The 24,731-nt window shown below is 37.9% G+C and overlaps 1 protein-coding gene across 1 annotated transcript in view; it reads left to right on the plus strand.

The window, feature by feature from the left end:
* Positions 1–807: 807 nt before the first annotated feature.
* LOC149569662 (E3 ubiquitin-protein ligase APD2-like) overlaps positions 808–24,731 on the plus strand; it is a 96,740-nt gene continuing 72,816 nt past the window's right edge. Inside the window, exons 1-4 of the mRNA XM_089822383.1 lie at positions 808–1,594; positions 9,521–9,627; positions 9,747–9,869; positions 10,091–10,181. Coding sequence (XP_089678509.1) covers positions 1,327–1,594; positions 9,521–9,627; positions 9,747–9,869; positions 10,091–10,181 — 589 coding nt within the window. The 5' untranslated portion in view covers positions 808–1,326. The remainder of the gene's footprint in view (positions 1,595–9,520; positions 9,628–9,746; positions 9,870–10,090; positions 10,182–24,731) is intronic.

Here is a 24,731-nt window from a genome sequence, read left to right on the forward strand (position 1 = left end):
TTTTTATAATAACAACATATAATACTATTTATTAAACTATTATTAATATAATAACTATTATTATATGTTATTATTATAAAAATATTATTATAATTTTAAATTATAATTTTATTTTTGATCAGTAAAAGGACGAAGAAGGTAAATTTGAACCCAACACCTCCCACATGAGCACATGAGATACAAGTTTAAATTTATTAAATTAAAACTATATTTATATAAAAACTAAAGACAAGTACTAAGCCACTATGTGACACTTGTTACCTATTTGATTTAAAGATTTTATTTACCTTTTCCCCCTTCCCTCGCTCTACTTTGCATTCACAAACATTACAATAAATTGACTAAAAACTCCACTAATATTTATTCCGTATTCCCATTACACACTAATATGCCATTATTAGTCATTATCACATATTTCTTTTTCATATCTGATTTTAACCATCCTCCATTGACACTATTAAAACTATTTTCATTATGCTTAATTAGAAGCAAGAATGATCTATTATATTGTTTTAAACATTTAATAATTAATTTGATTAAGTTATTACTACATAGAATAATCTATAGAACTTTTTAAAACAAGATGAATGATTTGCAGATGTCGGTTTCATTGGACGGGCTGTCCCATCGACTAACGTTAAAATTCGTATACTCCTTCCACAAATTCAAAAAAACCAGTTTAGATAACATCATGACTCGATTCACCGACCCTCCAAAGGTGGATGCACTCAATTGGTTGGGATTTATTCGTATATCGGATCAGTAATTGAAACATTTAAAGATCTCACACTTCTGAATCTGTTGAATATCATTAATTTCAACAGTTCGTACACGGGGAACAGAAGCTTTAATGGAATAGATTGATCCTAAATGAGCTGAACAGAAATAATAAAGACTGTAATATTTAGGCACAACTGCTCATTCATTTTCTTTGTACTTACCCCTCGTGAAGGACACACTAGTTTTTCTTGAAATTGAATTAATGGAGTACTGGTTTGATAATTAGTCCAAACCACAGCAGTTCTAACTTTAACGAAACGTATAAACAATTTACAATTGTGTAGCTTGCAAAACACGCAAAGTGCACACGCTTTGCCTACGATAGGTAGTGAAGACAATCTTTAAGTAGCAAGCTGGGCGACCTGATTTCCCACAGTAAAAATTACAGAGACAGTGATATACGGCATATCGGACAAATAAAGGAAGAATTTCGGAAATTCTAGGCAAGAACTAAACCAATAATCAGATATACTTAATTGAGTATATTGGAAAGAGCATAAGTGAAGAAAAAATTTAATCTCAAGAAGCAAAAAACAGTTAAATTTGATGAAGGGCGGAGGTTCGAGTTTTGGGCAGCAAGGGTCTGGAGGAGCAATTAACAGTAATCATGGCAGCTGTGGATCGGCCTTCTCTAGCGAGGGCTCGGGTGGCTCACTGGAGCAGCAGGAAAACAGGGTCCAACATCATCCCTGGATTGCTGGGTATGAAAACCCTCCGGTCATCGTCTACCACCATCATGAAAGCTCCAGAAGGTCGTCTAGCAAATCCATCTGCTTGGGCTGGAGCTTCATAGCTTCAATCGGTGCGCTAATAGGTATAAATAGTTTCAGATTGTAAGAGTCGTTTTCTTTCATTATTTCTTTCTTCAAATTTTGTTTTTCAAATTTTTGGTAAATTTCTTATGCGAGATCAACCTTCGACTTAGATGCCACCTTCTGAATTGGTTGATACTGCACCTAGCGAGCTTGATGCCATGTTTTATCCAAATTCATGTCTTTATACTGTTTTAATTTCCATATTTTATCCAATTTCATGTTTTAATCCTGTTTTTTGAGACAATTTTATATGAATTGGTAATTGTTTTTCCCAGAGACTCTTTTGCCTTCGATGCCATCTGGTAGGGGCATCGTTTTGGACCGACTGAGGAATAATGCGTTACATACACCACACCCAGAATTAGATGTGATAGTTTACTCAAAGATTTATACAATTAACATTTATTCCATCATATTCATCGAGAAATAGTACTTGTTCGCTGCGGTTGTTGTTCTCATTACGGAATGTGGTAGACTATTAGATTTCATTTCGTAGGAATTGTACCTCCACACAAGGTATCTCCTGCACAAAATTTTGATCCTGGATTGAAAAGCTCATTTGTGTATATGGACATCTAATTTGTCTTCTGGATGTTTGAATACCCCCTTCAGCTCCTAAGGACAAATTGATTCATCACGCAAAGTCATTCAATGGACTTATTTTTAAGCCCCAATGATTTATCATTTGAGTTCATTCCATTCAACTTGTTTTAAGGGATTTGAATGTGGGGATCCCGTTGGAAGCCCTTGGAATGTCACTTCCGTGGCAATCGTTTCTCTAGTAATATATAACATTATTCTTTTCATTTTTGGAAGTTGTTTTTGTATTATTTCGTTTTAAATTTCATTTTGTCATTTGACAATTAAATAAGTCTCTCATGGAAGGAATTACTTCACTTGGAGCGGAGTCTGGAGGATAAGATTCTTGTGTAATTTTAGTTCTTAACAACAGTTTTTTCAGGCTATGTACCTTAAAAAACCAATTGCAATTTTTTCAGAAAAATCTAGTACACCAAGACTACCATTTTAATAGACAATTCCCACAAATATTCGGTAGCATCTCAGTATTTAAGTTCAACTTTAGAATTTAAGTTCAACTTTAGAATTACGATGCTGCTCCTTTGTATGTGGTGATTGCTCTTGATGATGCAATGATCAAGCTATCAATATTGAGGAAACATTTCCTTCAGCCCAAGATAATCAATCTAATCAGCAGCAATCTGGCCTTTTGAGCATTCAATCCATTATATATTGTGATATTACTATCAGGATTTAACTGTGTAGTATATGAGTCAAACTCATTGACCTATATTTCATGAGTAGTGATTGAACATGAATCCATCTCTCATGAGAATAAATAGAGCACTTAGCACTCATTGGATCTAGATAATGCTCACAGAAGCACCGGGACTTCTTGGGAGTTCACCCATCCTTGTCCTACTCCAGCTTGAGCACGCTTAACTACAGAGTTTTCTCCATAGTTAAACCCACGCTTGTAACCCCATTTGCAAAACCTTCACCAAGTGTTGTGCCTTATGAACCATTCATTAGAAAGTCCCTTAAGCTCATCAAGTGATAAGTAGGAGATAATTTCCACAGCAAATCAAATTGTGATATTGTTATCAGGATTTAATTGTATAGTCTTTGAGTCAAACTCATTGACCCATATTTCATTAGTAGTGATTCAACATGAATCCATCTCTCATGAGAATAAATAGAACACTTAATACTCATTGGATCTAAGTGATGCTCATAGTGGTGAAGCACCGGGACTTCCCCCCGGAGGTCACCCATCCCAGTACTACTCCAGCTTGAGCGCGCTTAAGTACAAAGTTTTCTGCATAGTTAAACCCACTTTGCTTGTAACCCCATTTGTAAAACCTCCACCAAGTGTTGTGCCTTATGAACCATTCATTAGAAAGCCCCTTAAGAGTATCACCTAGATCCAACAAGTGCTAAGTGTTCCATTTGTTCTCACGAGAGATGGATTCATGTTGAATCACTACTCATGAAATATAGGTCAATGAGTTTGACTCAAAGACTACGCAGTGAAATCCTGATAGCAATATCACAATTTGACTTGCTGTGGAAATTATCTCGTACTTACCCCTTATAAATTGTTAGCTTAGAGATCAAATTTAATCTAGAGATCCTGTTATTGGTGAAATCTGGATCTAGGCAGTTTATAAAGGAAGTGAACTGAACTAATATAAAGCATTTTCTCTATCTATATTTTAACGGGCTATGGATCTCTCCTCCTTATGCTAACAAAGTGCCCATCTTTTCTGCATCCAAGGGCAATCTCCATGCCTGCCTCAACCCATAAATGAAAGGAAGCTGAAAGTTACGAAAAATATAATTGTTGAATAATTAAGAGTTATCTTTTTCTTCCCTTTCTCCATCCCTTTTACAATACAATATGCCTTCTTTTTTAAGAGAGGTTATCTCAACAAATTATACAACCACTTGTAAGAAAGTAAATCAAATTAGTTGGCAATAAATCCAGTCAATCTTCCATAAATCCACCATACCAGGTGGTTAAAACTCAATTAATTTGGAGAGCTACCAAACGTATTTAGAAATTCTAATTCTAGATATGAAGTTGCCCCTTTATTCTAGTTTTTTCCTACGAAATGTACCTGTTTTCCTTTCCTAATACACACAACACCCGGAGAACATGATTGCAATAAATAATCATATAATGTTGCTTTTGACACAAATAGAGTATAACTTTTATGCTCAATATGATGCTAAGAACAGATGTTTCTTGGGCTCTTCAGCTCCTTTCTTTAATCCTCTGATGGCTTTATTAACATTTGCAATTGGAAATTTGGTAATAAAGAGCTCCATACTCTGGAAAATAGCCTTCATTTTGTTTAGAGGAGAATTGAGTACCTGAATTGGCAATATGTTTGTCATAATCGACCTTTCTATTAATTATAATATTCTAGAGAAGGACAATCAGAGCACAACAAATGGGAATCTGTTCTTAATTTCATGTGTCATAATGAAAAAGCTATAAGTGCTTGCGGTGACCTGAGAACTTTATTTATTTCACAACTATTATTTCTGTGGGATAGATACATCCACCCAAATAGAAATCACAATTGTGCTATCAGAAACATGATAACATCCCACCCAAGACCATGCGAGGTCCTGCTGCCACATCATCCTACATGTTTATTACATGTTGATCCACTGTACTAACCAGCTCATCGTATGGTTATTGATCAGCTATACTGATGCAGCTATTTCCTCTTTGGCTGCCTCAACCTCTTCTTTTGTCTCCTCTGTTTCTTCCTCTCCTTTTGTATTCTGCTGTTTGAGACTGATGGAAATTTGATATTGGTTTTTCCGTTTTTTAGCTTACTAGGAAGGATTCTCTGTGTTGCTTCACTTGAGCTGTCCCTTATTGTAAATATGAAATGCACCTTACAAAATTTCATATAGACGTGCAAAATTTGGGAGGTGAGATTTGACTGTAGGGCAATGTTGTTTAGGCAGAGGATCCTGTGAAATGGGCTTCTAAAATGGCTTCTGTGGCTACCTCAATTTGCCTGTCAGGCAGCTTGTAGATGGGTGTTGGGAGGCCCCTATGTATGAAGTGGTCTTCCCCTCTGTTCATATTGTCCTTTTTGCCTTATCATACTCCAAGAAGGCTCTCTGATCCATGTTCAGATCCTTAAGATCCTTTTCACTGGTGAAAACCTTGATATGAAATCCTACATACCTGTATGTGAAAGTTCGTTACCCATGGATATGGTCCTTGTTTTGGCACCATGGACTTCTTGATGAAGTGCGGTGCTTACATATGCTAGCCAGGACTTCTTTGTGTGGCAAATATCTTTTGAGCTGTCCAACTCCAAACAATTTAATTGTTTTCCAAAATGTGTGCTGCCAGGGTAGATATGAAGCTACCCAGGACACTAGAGATAGTCATAGAACTTCCTAAACCATGTCAAGGAGCACAGTTTCCTTGCGCAAGGAAGATTTTGATTAGTTTTATTTCAGACTTGGATATAACAGAGATTGTGAGTAGTCTAATTTTTTTTGAAGGGTCTTTGGAACAGAATTTTGCCTCTATAGTATAAAGTTATGAACAATTGGTGACATGCTTTAATAATTAACACACACCTCCCCTCCCCAAAGAAAACCTGATAATTGAATTTTTTTTCCTATTGCTCTTATGGTACATTATAGCTAAAATAGGCAAAACCCTGTAGGGGCGGAGTTGCAATTTTGATGCTGTAGATAGGACAGGCCATTACAACAAAAATCTTTTGGGGAAAAATCAGCAAGCCAAAGTATAAGATTTTATTGAAAAAAAATGTTGTAGAAAAAGAGACAAAAACTGCTGCTGTTTAAAAATTTAAAGGCATTTCTGTAGCATATGAGAGTAAATGAAGTAGAGTTTAACTAATAATTGTAGAAAATAACCTCCATAAACAGTAGGATTGTTTTCAAGGAACAAACAGTTGGCATTTTTAACAGTTATGCAGGGAACCTTTTGTTGCACAGGAAATGAATGCAGGGAACCTTTTGTTGCACAGGAAATGAAAGCTAACATATCGAATTTGCTGCCTGCAGCTTGAGTATCAACATTATTTCCTAACATATTTTAATTGATAAGTATATGTATTATGAACAACTAAGTGTCAGTAGTAATTCGTAAGACATATGCTTCTAAAAGCTTGAAATATTTACTAATTTTGACAAATGACTAAAATGGGTAAATAAGTTTTTTTTATAGCTAAAGTAGACAAGAGGAGTGCACAAGATTCACTAGTGAACCTGTTGATGTGAGTTTTGTTACACTACAACATATAAAATGGAATGCTTAATGTTTTGAGGTGAAATGCCAAATACTCAATCCTTTCTTGAATAAGGATGCTCATATGCTGAATAATGTATCTGGATTGTGTGATCAAGGGAGACAACCTCAAGGTTCCTTTCTTAATGTAGACAATCATTTTTAATAGTTAAAGTCATGTTTTTTTATTTTCACTCTAACAATCATATTGTCTCAGCTAAGCAATGTAAGTTTTTGAATCTGCACCATGCAACTTTGGTTTTTGAATGATACAGATGGTTGTGGAAGAAATGAACATCCTTACAGCAGTGTTTTTGCACAATGACAAGGGAAAAGTATATTACCCCAACTCTATATTGTCTGCAAAACCAATTAGTAACTATTATACAAGTCTAGATATGGGGGAGAGCATCAATTTCTTTGTAGATGCTAGTATTATTGTGAAAAGATTTGTTTCACTTGAGATAATATGTAGGTCCAGTTATTTGTGATATTTTTCTTTAGCAATGGTAAGAATATATGGCACAATTAACCATTAAACTTAAAATTAAGCAGTGATAGAAATAATAAGCGAACTATTATAGGTGTTTTGATCGAATTTACCCTAAAGGTCAGAAATGTTAACTCATCTTATCTATTCATGAGATAAATGTTTCCATGGCTTGTTTTGATATGGAAGTGTTGAATTTGTTAATGCAGCTGTATTGAAAGCAAGCCCCATCGTTGGCACCTAGAGTACAGCTTATTTATTGAGGAGGTTGAGAACATTAATCATATGCCAGTGGCCCCTTGCCTAAAGCATACAATTAATTATTAGATTATAGGCAAGAGGTTGAATAGATGATCTGATTTGCTACTGAGAATGAAGGAAATATTTGAGGAACTTAAAGTTGGATATCACCTTTTGCCTTAAGAAGTGCGTCTTAGGTTTATCTGTTAGTGGGAACCAAAGAAGCAATAGGAGATATGTCAAGTTATTATTTGATCTCTATTTCACATTTTTCTCCTACCATTGTGCTACCTCTTGTCTTGTGGTTGGATTTATAGCAATTTCAGGGGTTTTTAGGGTCTGCGGGCCTTTTTTTTGTGGGTTCCAGCATATTTTTTGTATTGTCTTGCCAGTTTTATGGCAATTATAATGCAAATTTAAACAAAAAAAAATGTTGACTATCTGGTCAACTTTTTTTTTCATGAATCACACGATGATTTTGGAAAAAAATGCCCGTCTTCCATGATTAATCATGTTCAATTGCAATTTTTTGCAGGCTATTGTTTCTTTGGGACAGCCATGTCACATGGAGCTTAGACAAAGGTGATGGGGGTTGGAAACATATGGCCAGTTTCGATAAATTACTTTTATTTTCAAAGAAACGATGATAAGAAGTGAGTGTGGAGGGACTAATGACAATCAGGTTGATGTCCATGTTCACCACTTTCACAAGGCCCGTCAAACTATATTCAGAATTTGGGTATACCAGTTCGAAGGCTTACAACTATCAGCTTATTTGATATGTTGTATTATATTAGTTTGCAATAGTAGAAATTGAGGACACGCCTGGGCAAGTTACAAATAGCACCTCTTGTGGGTGACTGATTCATGTTCTGTTCTTTATTGGGTTATTCATTTACTTCTAAAGAAGGCTGTAAGACGGTTTATCCTGTCAGAATCAAGGGGTTTTGGATATGCCAAATATGGGCTTCATGCTTTGGTTATTTGTGATTGGGATGATGCTAAATCTTGTGGTGAAGACAGCAAGTAACATCCAGTGCTGCAGCTTTAGCACAGTGTGAACTGAGTTCTATAATCTCCTGGATTAGAATACCATATGATGATATAGTGGAAGTTAAGTCAAAGCTTTGTCTAAAATTTAAAAACTAGTACGAATCTAGATTTTTAAAGAGGATTGTCAATAGACAATATGTCTATTAGAAGCTTTGATTCTCAGTGACTAATAAATCATTGGAAAAGTACACTAAAGTTTTTGAATCCTAAAATTTGACCTTCATTTTTCGTTTGTACCTGGAATACAACAAACTGATGACCTGAAATGCAGTTTGATTATTTTCAAGTACAAAATATCTTGATGGCTACTGTGTATTTGTTGTATTAGTAAGTCAAGAACCATAACAATTGAATTTGATATATATATTAAATGTAGTTTTCTAATTAGATTAACTTGGTCTGTGTGTTATACAAGAGACTACAACCATAGATTTCAAACTTAGAGCAGAATAAATTGATATTGAAGCACTCATCTCCAATTATTCATAAGAATGGAGTAAAGACTGATGGTTAATAACTGTTACACTACCCTTGGTATGAACTAAGCTGTATGATGATTGCAAAATAAACAAGTGGCCAAAAAAGGGTAAAATTACTCAAGGTCAGTTAGTTGTGATTTGGTATCCATTATATAGAAATAAAGAACATGATTCCTAAAAAGAACATTAGAAAAGTAATTTCAAGAATTTTAAAATAAAGAAAATACTGAGGAAAGAACCTGTATAAATTAATCTAGGTATAAAAAACTTATCAGATTTATTCACAGCCGAGGAACTTGCCCATTGATGCTTGGGTGAGTCTTGGCATGTTTTATATAGAAACTCATGGTGTGTACTTGGCTAGTATGCTGACTTTTTGGTAGTCCTGATTTTTTTTGATTTTTAATTTGCTGAGTTTTTATTCCGTTGTCAAGTCCAAGTCAGTTGAGTCGACTGAGTCGTTGATTTTGAACTCTGATAATTTCGTTTGTCATATTTGGCAGATTGACTGAAAATGTTGAATACCCTTTGAAACAACTCTATTTGTTTAATATAAAGTTCTTCCTCCAAGGAGATGGAAACATTATATTGACAGTTCTATCACTTGGGTATATCCTGGGTGATTCTAGCACAATCTGTTCTTTTCATGAAGTTAGGAGGAAAGTTTAAGTTTTCGATTTCTATCTTGGTTCAGGTGCATTTATGAATCAGACAATTGTTATTGTTTGTATCTTGTAGAGAAAATATTTTCGTTCTTTTGGACTAAGCTAATTAACGGAGGATCTATGTTGTCTATTTATTTAGCTTCTTTATTCCTGACTAATTTTATACTGATACTTTGACTGGTCACTAGGATCATTGTGGATGCTGTTTGGTTTATATGGTTCTGAACATTTGGAAATGGGCCTCAACTATTCTCGGCTTGTAAAAGCCAATAAGTTTTTTGTGCAAAGCATCTCTGTGAGTATTTTCAAACGATCCTTTTGGATTGGGATATTTTGGTGGAGAGTTGTATTAGGGGATGCATCTTTACTTTATATAATCTGTTGTGTTTGGCTTGTCTCCTTGTGGCTTTACAGGTAAAAAATCGTGAACTAGCTCCAGGCCCTAGATTGTATGGGTTTCAGAGTCCACCTAGTCTTGATGATGAGAAGGAGTGGTCTGTTGACCATGATGTTACCATCCCTGGATTTTACCACAAGGCATGTATACTTTCCTTTTATGATAATTTGCACTTGTATTATCAAAACACAATGGAAAGTCATGATTCGCCATTTATGCCTACATTTAAGGGTTTGACAATATCGAGTAGTAAAACTTATTTTCAATGGTACCATTTTTATCTTATTGTTCAGTAATGGATTTTGTGAATGCTGAATATCAAAACTAACTTTTATATTTATTATCTATTTTTATGGTCTAGGAATGGGCTTTCTGGCTCAATAGGAAATCAAAAGTGAAGTTGCAATACAAAGTGGCATCACCTTCCAATTTGTTCCTTGTAATTGCTCAAGGTACTACATTTTGCAATTCCCAACATCTTTTTTGCTGCAAATTATTCTTTTGATTTTTATTTCAAAAAATCTTGATATTATTGTAATATCCTCCCCTGATTTGAACTTTGACTTGTAGAAATTTAACTTAAGGAATATTGTCAAACACTTTGTATGCAAACTCATAAAGCTGATTTCCTCAATAAATTGCTTTCCAATGAGTAGATTTACGAATAACTATGAAGTGACATTAAAATGCATAATACACATCATAACATTTTCACAAACACTTGACACACATTCAACAGTATATGAAAAATTTGGAAACTCTTTCAATCTGCTGATAAAAGGGTGATTTTTAAATGTAGATGTGCACTTACAGCTGCCTTAAAGGCTGCAACAACTATTTAGACTTGTATTCAACAATTATTATGCAAAGTATCAAAATTTGACAGAAGAAACTTGGAATTAGTTTCCGTAGTATTTTGCAGATGTAATCGGCAGCCCTCCAAACTTCTAATCAGCCGAAAAAACAAGTAAACTTGATACCAACATTGTTCACGCCGTACTGTAGCAAAATACTGTTCATGCCGACTGTAGCAAAATACTGTTCATGTGGCACTATAGCAATAACTAACTTCAGATCTGCACTTCAAACCCTTGTAATTTTTTTATGCGAACGCCCCAAATGAAACCCAGTGTGTTTCCTGAAGTGAAAACACCCTTGATCTTCCTGACTGTGTTTTCCAACAGCGAAGAGAATGCTAGCAAAGAGGGATTCCGTCCTCCAAGCCCGATAATCAGATATCCAACAACATAACATTAATCTTCATCCAAGCATACAAAAAAAAAGCTCTTCCATTTCTTTTATAATGTTCTCACAAGAGCTCAATCCTTCGTTTTCTCAATGTGGGATAAAACATAACTCCCTTTATGTACCTTATGTCTACAATGTGTTATAAAAATAAAGGGAACTCTTTTAATTTAAATATTTCCCACAAACTATAGTTTATGCATTAATAAAGTTAAATATTTAAATTTAACTTTATAAAATGGCTTTATCAATGCATAACAAATCTTATCAATGATAAATAAGTTTTCCTGTTGATTTTAAACAATTACCATCGACATACCACTGTGATTGAATATCCGGCCATGTCCAAGATGACTTACTATAAATAGTAAGTATGCCCAAAGTTGCCTCAGAACCCCTCAGAAAGACCTACAACTGAAACTGTCTAGGCCAAATGGCCTCTAAGCCCCTTTAATGTCCTAGTTAGCCTATGGGACTGTGGGGAAATAGGCTAACGACAACATCATGCTATGAATGCTAGAAAGGGGACATTACAATCCGCCCTTTCCAAAATTGTTTGTTCTCAAGCAATTTCAGCTCTGGATGCTGCAATATCTGCTCATTTTTCCAAGTAGCATCCTCGACAGGTAGGTTCCTCCACTTCACTAGATACTTCCTGATAGTCCTCCTGCGAAGCACCCTCTCCTTGGAGTCAAGTATGGCCTCGGGAACCAAGATAAGCTTTTCCTCATCATCAAGAGGTGGCAATACTACTGAAGGCACCACATTGTGACCCAATGCCTTCTTAAGGCGTGACACATGGAACACATTATGCACTTTACTGTCTGCAGGCAACTCCAACTCATAAGCTACTTCGCCCACTCTCTTGATTACTTTGAACGGTCCATAGTAGCGTGGTTTCAATTTCTCTGCTCCACTCTTCTTGAGAGAGGACTGTCTATACGACTGTAACATGAGGTACACCATATCTCCCACCTCAAAAGACCTCTCAACCCTGTGCTGATCAACATATTGCTTCTGCTGATTTTGAGCTTTTTGCAAATTTTCTTTCAAGGATCGCATAATGTCCTGGCATTCCTGCAAAGCATCCTTGGCCTTAGGCACTCTGCTGTCTCCAAATAACAAATCCAAAAAATTAGTAGCATCATACTCGTACAGTGCCATAAAAGGGGACATTTGAATAGACATATGGAAAGAGGTATTATAGCAGTACTCCCCTAGATGTAGCCACTTCACCCAAGCCTTCTGCTCTCCTGCAATGTAGTTTTGAAGGTACCCCTCAACCCATTTGTTCATTATCTCTGTCTGCCCATTAGTTTGGGGGTCGTAGCTGGTACTCGGAGTGAGCTCTGTTCCACATAACCTGAACAACTCCTGCCAAAAGTGGCTCATAAATCTGTTGTCTCTGTCACTGACTATGCTCCGTGGTATCCCATGTAGTCTGAATACCTCTCGAAAAAATAGTTCTGCTGTTTGTGCTACTGAATATGTAGACGAAATTGCAAAGAAATGTGCAAATTTCGTCACTCTATCTACCACAACAAAGATACAATCCCGACCCTGTGCCTTGGGGAGGCCTGTGATAAAATCCATGGAAATGCTCTCCCACTTCTTCTCTGGTATGGGTAGGGGCTGTAGTAAACCACCCGGAAAAGAATGTTCCTGTTTGTTTTGCTGACACATAGGGCATTCCCTCACAAACTGAAGCACCTCTGATTTGAATCCTTTCCAAGTGAAGCGCTCTCTCACCTGCTGATATGTCTTAAAGACTCCGGGATGTCCTGCCATTGGTGAATCATGAAATGCCCTCAAAATCTTCTGCTTCAAAGCAGACCCGGGTACTAAATAAATCCTTTCCTTGTAGATGATCAGATCATTTACGACAGTGTATCGACTATCTTGAATAGCTCCCTCAATAATGCTAGATGCCCAACTATCCTTAGCATATTCTGCCAAGATCATCTCTCTCCAATCATCCATGACTATCCCAACAGCAAGCAAATGAGGCCTTCTAGATAAAGCATCTGCAACAATATTTTTTTTCCCTTTGACATAGGCTATGTCGAAATCATAGGCCTGTAATTTACTCACCCATTTTTGTTGCTTGTCATCAAGGTCCTTCTGTCCAAGGAAATGTTTCAAGCTATTATGATATGTTTTTACTGTGAACCGGCTTCCCACTAAGTACTGCTTGAACTTAGCTAGCGCGTGCATGATTGCTAGCATCTCTTTGTCGTAGATGCTGTAGGTTCTCTCCACACCTCGTAATTTTCTACTCTCATATGCGATGGGATGTTTGTCTTGCATGAGAACAACTCCTATGCCCTCTCCCGAGGCATCACACTGCAGCTCAAAGGGCCTGGTGAAATCTGGAATGGCTAAAACAGGACATGTACTCATTAGCTCCTTAAACCTGTCAAAACAATCCTGAGCCCTCTCTGACCACTTGAAACTATCTTTCCATGTCAAATCTGTAAGTGGTGCTGCTATCTGTGAAAATCCCTTCACAAATCTGCGGTAGAACCCACAAAGCCCGAGAAATCCCTTGAGTTGTGAAGTGTTCCTCGGTGGTGGCCAATCCAGAATGGCCTTGATCTATCGTGCTATCACCGCGTGCTTCCTCCTATGAAGAACTATCATCATCTCCATCTGATTCGGATGACTGCTCTGAATCTCCACCTATTGACTCTTCGGCTGAAAAGTACTCCATCTGCTTAGCTTTTGCTTTCAATGGACACTTATGTGACAAATCCCAAGGCTCCCTGCAATGAAAACAAAGCTTCTTCTTCCTGAGATCATTAAGTGTCTCATTGTCCAACCTCTTACTTTCCTCCTTAGCTGGCTGAAACTCTTTATGAAAAGGTTTCCTGTCCTTATCTTTCCTTGAAGGGAAACTCTTTGCCTGGAATTTATTTTTTGAAGATGAAGAGGAATCCATGTCACAAGCTTTCTTAATGGCTTCCTGCAAAGTGGGAGGGTTGAGAGCTTTAATCCACCCTCTCAACGGATCAGCTAACCCATCCATAAATAGAACTAGTATCTTCCGTTCAGATACATCTGTTACTAACACTGCAAGTTTCTGAAACTCTGAAATGTATGTTTCCAATGATCGCCACTGTTTAAGCTGAGCTAACTCCTTGAAATGGAGTTCTGGATCCTTTCTATCAAAACGTTCAATCAGCCTCTCTGTAAACTCCACATATGAGGTAATGTGTGCATGTCCCATAGTGACCATACCATGATGCCACCACTCGTGTGCTAACCCATCCAGATGAATTGCTGCATACTTAATAGCTTCTTCCTCGGGCATAGGGTTCAATTGAAAGTATGTGTCAAGCTTTTGAACCCAAGTTCTTGCTGTAGGCTTTCTTGAGCCATCATAATATGGTAACTCAAGTCTCCCTACTTTCTTCCGTAGCTCATAGCTCTGGTTCCTGTCATGTCCACGTGGCATATGTTTCATCCGCACATCCATATACTCCCTAAAGGTAATTGCAGCAGTAAAATTTGGCCCTCCGGCTTCCCAATCTCTTCTCAATTGGTCCTGTATATCAGTAATTTGGGGCTCTGGTACGAGCTGCTCTGGAGCTCTAGGAGGAAATGTAGGAATCATGGGCCTTGAACTCACTGTCCTAGCTCGCTGGGGTGCATGACCGAAATTGTTTCCAACTTGTTCATCTCCATTATGTGTCCCATCCTGATCATTTCCATTCTGATTGTTACCATTCTGATTATTTCCTCCACCCATGTTAACATTCAACCCCATTTGACGAGCCATCATTTGCATCATAAGATCCAATCTCTGATTCTGTTCCTGTGCCCTTTGTTCTGCTACTCGCTGACCCTGTACCAAGGTCTCTAATAACTGTAAGAATCTTTCCTCTCCAGGCTCTGGACCGGCATTCCCGCCTCCACCTAATCTTGTATTCTTGTCATCTCGGTCACCCATATTGCTGTCTTGATCAAAGAATACCTCCGCTGTGTCTGTATGATTGGATTCTATACCCCCCTACACGGATGAACTAGACTATTTGCTTTGCAGGTCTGAACTCCTACTTTGTCTTGCTCTAGTATTGTGGAAATTATAAGGCCCCTGTCGCATGCTCAAACATAAATGCTCTGATTTTAGTGTTTTGACATTTCATCAAACACTTTCCCCTCTATCCGCCAGTTCCAAATTTCCTATAAGACCTCCACAGGATGGCAGGACTTATAGCTCTGATACCACTGTAATATCCTCTCCTGATTTGAACTTTGACTTGTAGAAATTTAACTTAAGGAATATTGTCAAACACTTTGTATGCAAACTCATAAAGCTGATTTCCTCAATAAATTGCTTTCCAATGAGTAGATTTACGAATAACTATGAAGTGACATTAAAATGCATAATACACATCATAACATTTTCACAAACACTTGGCACACATTCAACAGTATATGAAAAATTTGGAAACTCTTTCAATCTGCTGATAAAAGGGTGATTTTTAAATGTAGATGTGCACTTACAGCTGCCTTAAAGGCTGTAACAACTATTCAGACTTGTATTCAACAATTATTATGCAAAGTATCAAAATTTGACAGAAGAAACCTGGAATTAGTTGCCGTAGTATTTTACAGATGTAGTCGGCAGCCCTCCAAACTTCTAATCAGCCAGAAAAACAAGTAAACTTGATACCAACACTATTCACGCCGTACTGTAGCAAAATATTGTTCATGCCGACTATAGCAAAATACTGTTCATGCGGCACTATAGCAATAACTAACTTCAGATCTGCACCTCAAACCCTTGTAAATTTCTTTATGCGAACGCTCCAAATGAAACTCAGTGTGTTTCTTGAAGTGAAAACACCCTTGATCCTCCTGACTGTGTCTTCCAACAGCGAAGAGAATGCTAGCAAAGAGGGATTCCGTCCTCCAAGCCCGATAATCAGATATCCAGTAACATAACATTAATCTTCATCCAAGCATACAAAAAAAAAAGCTCTTCCATTTCTTTTATAGTGTTCTCACAAGAGCTCAATCCTTCGTTTTCTCAATGTGGGATAAAACATAACTCCCTTTATGTACCTTATGTCTCCAATGTGTTATAAAAATAAAGGGAACTCTTTTAATTTAAATATTTCCCACAAACTATAGTCTATGCATTAATAAAGTTAAATATTTAAATTTAACTTTATAAAATGGCTTTATCAATGCATAACAAATCTTATCAATGATAAATAAGTTTTCCTGTCGATTTTAAACAATTACCATCGACATATCACTGTGATTGAATGTCCGGCCATGTCTAAGATGACTTACTATAAATAGTAAGTATGCCCAAAGTTGCCTCAGAACCCCTCAGAAAGACCTGCAACTGAAACTGTCTAGGCCAAATGGCCTCTAAGCCCCTTTAATATCCTAGTTAGCCTACGAGACTGTGGGGAAATAGGCTAACGACAACATCATGCTATGAATGCTAGAAAGGGGACATTACAATTATCTACTCATGTAAAGTTTTTGTTAACCTTCATATGGTGCATCTTGATTACCTAAATAGTCTGAGAAATAACTAAATAAAGTAATTAGGAATGAATAGGGGACTTTCTATTGTTACTCTCCTAGAAGAAAGTTGTTAATTGTTTACAAACTTACAAAAAGTCTCTCTTGGAACAATGGTGTAAAAAATAATTAATACCAATAACCATACAGATCTCAACCTTCATAGATTTCTGAGTTCATGAATTCAAATGAAGATTTGATTACATTTATAACTTTCAGTGGGTAGAAACATTTCAATGTCTATCATTGTCATGTTAGCAAAGGAGTTGATATCTGCACATTCTGTCATGGTTCTATATGTGGGTGCAAAACAAGTCTTGTTAATTTTAAATATTATTTTTGGTAGTTACTTTTTAGAAAAACCATTATGGCTGATTCTTGGAACAAAATCATGTGTCAAAAATCTCAATGCATTTTCTCAATCCATGTACAAGAAAACGTAATGATTTGGCTTCACTTTGATAGTCACTTGCATACTTTCTATGTTAATACCGACTTTACAGAAGGATTGTCACTCCTGGATACTTGCTCCCAGTCACAAAATAGAAGATAGTAGTCTTGATTATGCCTTTATTTGCACATTAAACTAATAGTGATAGAAGATATGGTATAGCATGAATAGTCTGTCAGAAGATCCTTTTTGAATGGATATCCTTTGATGTTTATTGCTATCATCAAGTAGTAAGATATTGCAAGTGGCACATTTTGCAGATGTTGTCTGCTTAAGTTGGAGGAGGCAATTCTATGAAATGCCAAAGATTCTACCAAGCAGAGGGAATTTCGTATGACTACACAAAGTATTCATCTATACACACTATACCTTTGGCTATTTGTCTAGACAACTGGAAGTTTAAGGTTGCCTAAGCTGTGCAAGCATTGATCTTGTGATCGATAATGTTGTGACTAGCTATTAAATAAACATCCATATAGGATCTGTAGTTGCATATTAGAATGGAAAGAAAATTAAGTTCCATGATGCACATGTTCATAGAGTAAGTTGGAGGAGGCAATGCTATGAAACGCCAAAGATTCCACCAAGCAGAGGGAATTTTGTACGACTACACAAAGTATTCATCTGTACACACTATACCTTTGGCTATTTGTCTAGACAACTGGAAGTTTAAGGTTGCCTAGGCTGTGCAAGCACTGATCTTGTGATCAATAATTTTTTGACTAGCTATTAAATAAACATCCATATAGGATCTGTAGTTGCATATTAGAATGGAAAGAAAATTAAGTTCCATGACGGACATGTTCATAGAGAAATTTTGAGTATGACAGAGGGAAATCAAACACATGGTGATGAGACTAGTTTTACTACTCAGCAGATTATGAATGACTTTAGGAATGCCTTGGCAGCATATGGCACTCTTTGTAGTGTGACCAGACATCGTTTGTCATTTTATGAGTATTGGGATGAGAAGAGTTAGAGGAGGAAGAGAGTGAAGATACACTTGCCTAGCTCTAAAGATTTCAGAAGAATGGATCTTTTTGAGACCAAGGAGTAGGTGAATAAAGAGCTGTCAAAAGTAGAAAAAGTTGAAGGAGAGATTGCCCTGAAACATGAGGACTTTGTGACAGAGTTTCAGGACAACTCTTTGATCATGCATGCAGCTACTGTGGTTGAGGTTGTATGAAGGAAAGGATAAAACTACAGCCTTTGCTTCGACATTTATAGTGAGTTTTGTCCAGATGGATACAAACTTGATATCCATGATATGCCCATGGAGAAGAGTGAGTACATTTCTTCTTGGAAGAGTGATCAGTGCCTTGACATTGGGGACCTGGGTTTGTATGCATATAAATATGATGAGGACAGCATGAGGAGCTTGGTGGGTACATATCTTCTGAGCATAGTGATCAGCTTCTTGACACTGTTTACTGTACTGGGGTAAATAGATTAATGCGTACAAAGAATAGACAAGAACAACAGAACTCCTTGTATTACTCGCATATGCTAAAGAGATTACATTATGCTTATGATGATTACAATGATCTCGGAGGGTGTATATATACTTCTCGAAGAACCTTCCTGAAGGGTCGTCAGCTACATAACAAGAACCTTCCCGAAGGGCCCGTCGGCTACACAGTATTTACCGACGACATACATCCTGAGACACACCTTGTCGGCTACACAATATTTATCGACAACATCATCCCCCCCAAAAGAAAAAGTCGTCTCTAGACGACAATTACAAAATATTTGAGACAACTTTCACATTTGTCCCTTGCCTGCACCATGTTGCATCTGTAGCCTCTGCTAACATAATACTGTTTCCTTAGCTGACCTTGATAGCCACTTGTGACGCTTTCTCTGCTTCCAACTCCTGGGTACCCTGAGCCAAGTGTTGTACTGCCTTCAACTGGATGATCAACTCCTCTCGAGCTCTCTATGCATCCACCAAGACAACTTCACGTCCAACACCAACTCCAAGTCCTACTGGTACTTTTTGTCTGTCTAATGTCCACTTTTATTGCTCCATTATCACCAACTTCCCTTATCTTGTATGGTTTGACCCATTTGCCTTTAAACTTCCCTGGTTTAATTTTGTTCTGTCCGCCATACCTCAACACCAACTGTCCTGTTTGGAGCTTGTTCAGTTTCAAGTGTTTATCATGCCATGCTTTGCGCCTATTTTGCATCACCTCCATGGCCTTTTGTGTCTGCAATCGTTGAAGTTTATTTAAGTTACCTGATCTCTCCATCAGGTTTTCCATATCGCGTACCATGAATTCCGTCGGCTGCCATTCCTTGTCGTCGATAGTTGTATTCTTGATTTTAGAACTTTCACTCTGTACTGCGGCAACTTTGATTAAACCCTTCCTTTTTGTTTCTTGTGTAGACTGTATGATGTGTCTTCCTTGCTGCCGGCACCTTTTTGCTTTATCTGTGGTTTGACATAACATTTCCTTTTTGCGTGGTCGTACGGTGGAATCTTTCCATTTTTTGGGTTCATATTGTATGTTCTTCCCTTCTGTTTCACTCCTAATCGCCTTTCCTTCTTCCACCTCTCTGTATTCTTTCGAACATTCATTTCCCTCTTCTTTCTCACCTTCGTCGACCTTTAACATATTACAACTCGGAAAGAGCTCATAATCCTCCATCTGCCAGTGGAAAAGGCCGTTCAACTAGTCTAGGTTGTCCTCATTCGAGCCTCCTTCCAGTCTCAATACTCCCTCTTCATCAGGTTCCATTGTCTTCTTCCCCTCGTCATCACTCTCGCTTTCACCTTCTGAGTTTGACAATGCTGCCTCCTCACCTACCATTTATGTGTGCAGGTCAATTATGAATCTTCTGCTTCCGCGCTCCATTGATAGAGTATTCTTCTTCCAGTCGTGCTTAACCTTTGCTTGTATGAGCCATCCTCGGCGTAGAATGGTGTCATATCCTCTCCTCTTTAGCGGGATGACGACGAAGTCGAGCAGGAATGACTGTGTTCTGATAGTCACCGGCTGTGCCATCAGGAGTACCAATGGTTTGATCTCGTGTTGGTTTGCCGTTAATAATTGGAACGTAGGTGGCCACAATGTCGGCTGTCCAAACCTCTTCTAGGTATCCTTCGGTAACACATTCACACCAGACCCTTCTTCCACAATCGTGTTTGTTAGATCAGTTCCCAGAATTTCCATCTCGACGACTGTCGGATGTTGTTCGGATGAGAGCACTAGCAGCATTGGATCCTCTGCACTTGCGCCACTTTCCTTCTCCCTTCTATTTGCTGTACTTGCTCCACTTTCTTGCTCCCTTCCGTGTTCTCCTGGTAGTGTAGCAGTTGGAGTGATGCTTGTGAGTGCTGAGCGGAGTTGAGGCATTGAGAGCAGTAGGTCACTTACTTTGACGAGTACTTTAGTTTGTAATGTTTGTCGTACTATATACTGTTCTGTGCAGTTCCTTGCTGAGTTACCGGTAGTGTCCTTCAAATGTGTTTTCTCCGCTTTTGTTGCTTTCTTGATTTTTGCCCGTGCTTCCTCCAGTCTCTTCTTTTCTTTTGTCGGGTCGGGGTATAGTTTTGCTTGCTTCCGAGTGATTGCCAGAACCTCCTCTTCATTCGTCTCGATGGTGATTAAATTCACTCCTGACTTTGGGCACTTGGCATCTTCATGATCTCCAAGACCGCACCATTTGCATAATAACTTTGGTGTGTTGGTCGTTATACAGTTTCTGGCAAAGTGGCCCCACAAATTGCATGCTCGGCATTGAACCATCGGCCGACCGTTCGCATCGTATTGAATTCGACTTCGGCTACTATTATTATTGTTCGCATTGTTGTTGTTCTGCCCTTCTCTATTATTTCTGTACCCTCCTGACGTGGCACCGTCCGTATTGGTGTTTCCGCTCCCTCCTGACAGGAAGCCTCCTGTGTCAGGAACACTTGTTGAGGTCCTCTTGTTTTCATGTTGAAGGGGCATTCTTTTGTGGAATGTCCCATGATCTAGCAGATGTTGTAGAACTGGTTCTTTGGACAGGACCCTTTGGTGTAACCTTACCCTTTGGCGTGACCTTCCGTCTTACATTTCGTGCACCATAGGTTGCTTCCCTTCGTTTCTTTCTGCATGTTCTTAAATTCCTTCATCATTCAGATCATGTCCTTCTGGAGAGCTCGAACCTTCTTGCTACTATTTTTATCATCGCTGCTATCTTCTTTCGAAGACGCATCGTCGTCTGACTCACAGGAGCTACTCTTCTTCTTTGTTTTCTGCTCACTTTCTAAGTTCATCGCCCAATTGTATGCTTTAGTGTACGACGATGGCAGCACAATCTTCATCTTCTTTTGCAATTTTGGGCGTAATGAATCATCTTTTTTGCAGCCCATTCGCCGACTTATTTTCCATTTTATTAAGTCTTTTAATTTCTTGGCATATACTCGAACAGTTTCATTCTTCCCCTGCTTTGTGTTGTATATCTCTGCTACAATCTCATTGTTGTCACGCAACAGTTGAAATTTTGTGATAAACTCTTTTTTAATGTTGTCCCAATTGGTTAATTTCTGGGTATCTGTATCGGCGAACCAATTAATTGCTACCTCCCTTAGGGTTGTCGGAAACTATCTGACCCATTCGTTTGTATCTATTATGCCTTTCGCTCTCCAAATCGTTTCGCATGTTTTACAATGTTGAATTGGATCGGCTACTCCATCACCATCAAATTTTAACAACTTTTCCTTTGGTCCTGCCATCATTATTCGAGGTTGAGGGGTTTGTTGTGTACTTGCGCTGTTTTGCATTCCTGCGCTATTCTGCACTCCCACGTTGCTCTGCACTCCCATGCTGCTCTGCACACCCGCGTTGTTTTGAACACCTGCGCTGCTTTGAACACTCGTGCTGTTTCTAACAATCGTGCTATTTGGTGAAGAATGTTTTTCATCAACTAAAACTGCTCGTTTTGGAAGTATATCTTGGACAAAGAGTTCACTCCCTCGGCACTCTGAGCCGTGCGAGTTGATCCCCTTTTGTCTGGATTCTTTTCCCTTGACGTATGCAGGTTAAGAAAATCCTCCCTTGCTTCTTCCACCAAATCCACTCGCTGTCGAGTCTCTTCTAGCAATTCCTTAGTGCTTTGGTGTCCGTTGGCAATTTGCTGAAACCTCCGTCTGCGTTCAGCTTGCTGTGCCAAAATTAAATTCCCTTGTGCTGTGCGTATTTCATCTTTTTTCCTTCAGCTTATTCTTATTTTTATTCAACTGATTTGACATTAGTCTTCATTCCTCTACCTTCGTACCAGGTCCATCGGGCAATGGTGCCAAATGTTTATCGTACTGGGGTAAATAGATTAATGCATATAGACAATAGACAAGAACATCAAAACTCATTGTATTACTCGCATATGCCAAAGACATTGATGATTACAATGATCCCGAAGGGTGTATATATACTTCCTGAAGAACATTCCCAAAGGGCCGTCGGCTACATTACAAGAATCTTCTCGAAGGGCTCGTTGGCTACACAATATTTACCAACTACATACATCTTGACACACACCTTGTCGGCTACACAATATTTATCAACAACAGACACTTGAGACCTGGGTGTGTATGCACCAAAAGGATGAGGACCCTGCATGGGACAAATTTCCTTTAGTCAAAGATCTTGAAATCTGATTTATCTTTGCATGGGGTTAACTTTGAACAAACATTTAGGAATTTTGATGATTTGGATTGCATTATATTGCTGCAAATGATAAGCCCATGGAGAGGAGTGAGTACATTTCTTCTGAGCAGAGTGATTAGTGCCTTGACACTTGGGACTTGGGGGTTTGTATGCACCTAAATATGATGAGGATAGCATGAGGAGCTCAGTGGGTACATTTCTTCTGAGCATAGTGATAAGCTCCTTGACACTTGGGACTCGGGTGTGTATGCACTAAAATGACGAGGACCCTACATGGGACAAATTCCCTTTAGACAAAGATCTTGAAACAAATTTTGATTTATCTTTGCATGGGGTTAACTTTGAGTAGACATTTAGGGATTTTGATGATTTGGATCGCTGCAAATGTTAATGAGGGTGTCGAGGGGTTTTTGGACAACTAAGGAGTCATTGATGAAAGGTATGATATAACTGATTTTGGTATTCATCATAGCGACATTTCATTGTCTTCGCAAAATCAAATTTGTGGTATCCTTTAATAGCTCATAGTATGAGATGAGTGTTGAGAAGATAATTGACAATCCTCTTTTTGAGGTGGATGATGGAACAACCCCTAGTTGTACCATTGCACTTGGTGAAAATAGCAAGGTATGGGAACCAAGAGAAGATTCAGAGCGTAAGTTGAATTATGGTTTTCAACTTGGCAATGATCTAAGTTCACTTTATGAGGTGATTGGTTACCCTCTTAGGAGAACATTAGATATGAAGTATACAAAAGAGGAGATTGATGAAGATTGCGTAGTGAGTGATGACACTCAGAGACATCATTATTTCTTATTAAATGAGGAATGAGAAGGTTGGTTGAGTGTGCAAATCAATGATTTGGTTGAGAGTTATTTCCTTGTTATTCATTTTGAATTGCTTCACTCTGACATGAGGTCTGATTGTGAGTTCTGCAATTGGTCAACAAGTGGGACATTTCGTACTTCGTTTGAGTTGATGAGTAGTAATGCATGCTTTACATATGTAGTTGGAGATGCACTTTATTCATGGGTATATTGATTCTTGGAGATTTCTTTATTTCATATTTTGAAAGGTTTCCAAACCTTGTCCTTGAGTTTTTTGAAAATTTGAGAACATCAATAAGGAAAGTTAGTTCCATCTTGCTTCTTATGTAGCTTTGGAAAAAGGACATAAATACGACATCTACAAACTTGAAAATCTATATTGCTTTTGAAGAAAATGATTGCTCCTTGCACTGAAGTTGTAGATGCATTTAACGATAGGCTACAATTGATTAACAAAGAAGTCATAAAATTCCATGATATTTATTTTAAATTGCTGGCACTTGGGGTTATGTTGTGCACTTTTCTAAGAATGTTGGAAACCATTCTTGGTTGGGTATCCACGGTTGGGATTCACTATAAGAATTGATAGAGTTAATTGGGAATGGTTGGAGTAATTTATGTAGGGATAAGGATCTAAATTTGAGAAATAATTGTGCTAATCTATTCCTTATCAGCCATTTTGTGATTCCATTTGTTCAATTAACTAATGCATTGGAGATAGATTTTAAGTGAGCATTGACAGTATGGCCACTCTTGAGAGTATTCCTTGGTGAATAATATATTAGTTTTTCAGTGTGGTTGTAGATCAGTTACTATCTCATGGTTTTCTCTCATTCCAGGAAGTTACCACACTATTTTTTGTCAAGGCTGCGAGGATTTTCAATTGGTGATTGGGAGGAGGAATTTCTCAAACACTTTTTGTGTTCATTTGGTGTAGCCTTATGTTTTTCATGTATGCTTATACTGGGGAAATTTATTGTGATTTATTGTGTTCTCTGTGTAGAGTACTTAAGTCAGATTGTACTTATCTAGTTTTGTTATGTACGATAGCAATCATTTCTTACAAACCTTCCAAATTATGGGGCTTCACCCCATGAAGGTCTAAGTTATAAGCTTTTTTGACAATTAACCCTGAGAGTTAGCTCAGTATAACAAACTTCTTTATGCTATGATTTGTCTTTTAGAGTGTGTTGGATTTAAAACAGTGAGTCTGTCCACCTGATCAGAGTATACATGACTTCAATCCTTGACCTACAAACGAGTTGGATGTTTTCTTTTGAT

The sequence above is a fragment of the Cupressus sempervirens genome, chromosome 3 (genome assembly GCF_028749045.1).
Source record: "Cupressus sempervirens isolate cs-2001-9-10 chromosome 3, ASM2874904v1, whole genome shotgun sequence".
Classification (NCBI taxonomy): domain Eukaryota; kingdom Viridiplantae; phylum Streptophyta; class Pinopsida; order Cupressales; family Cupressaceae; genus Cupressus; species Cupressus sempervirens.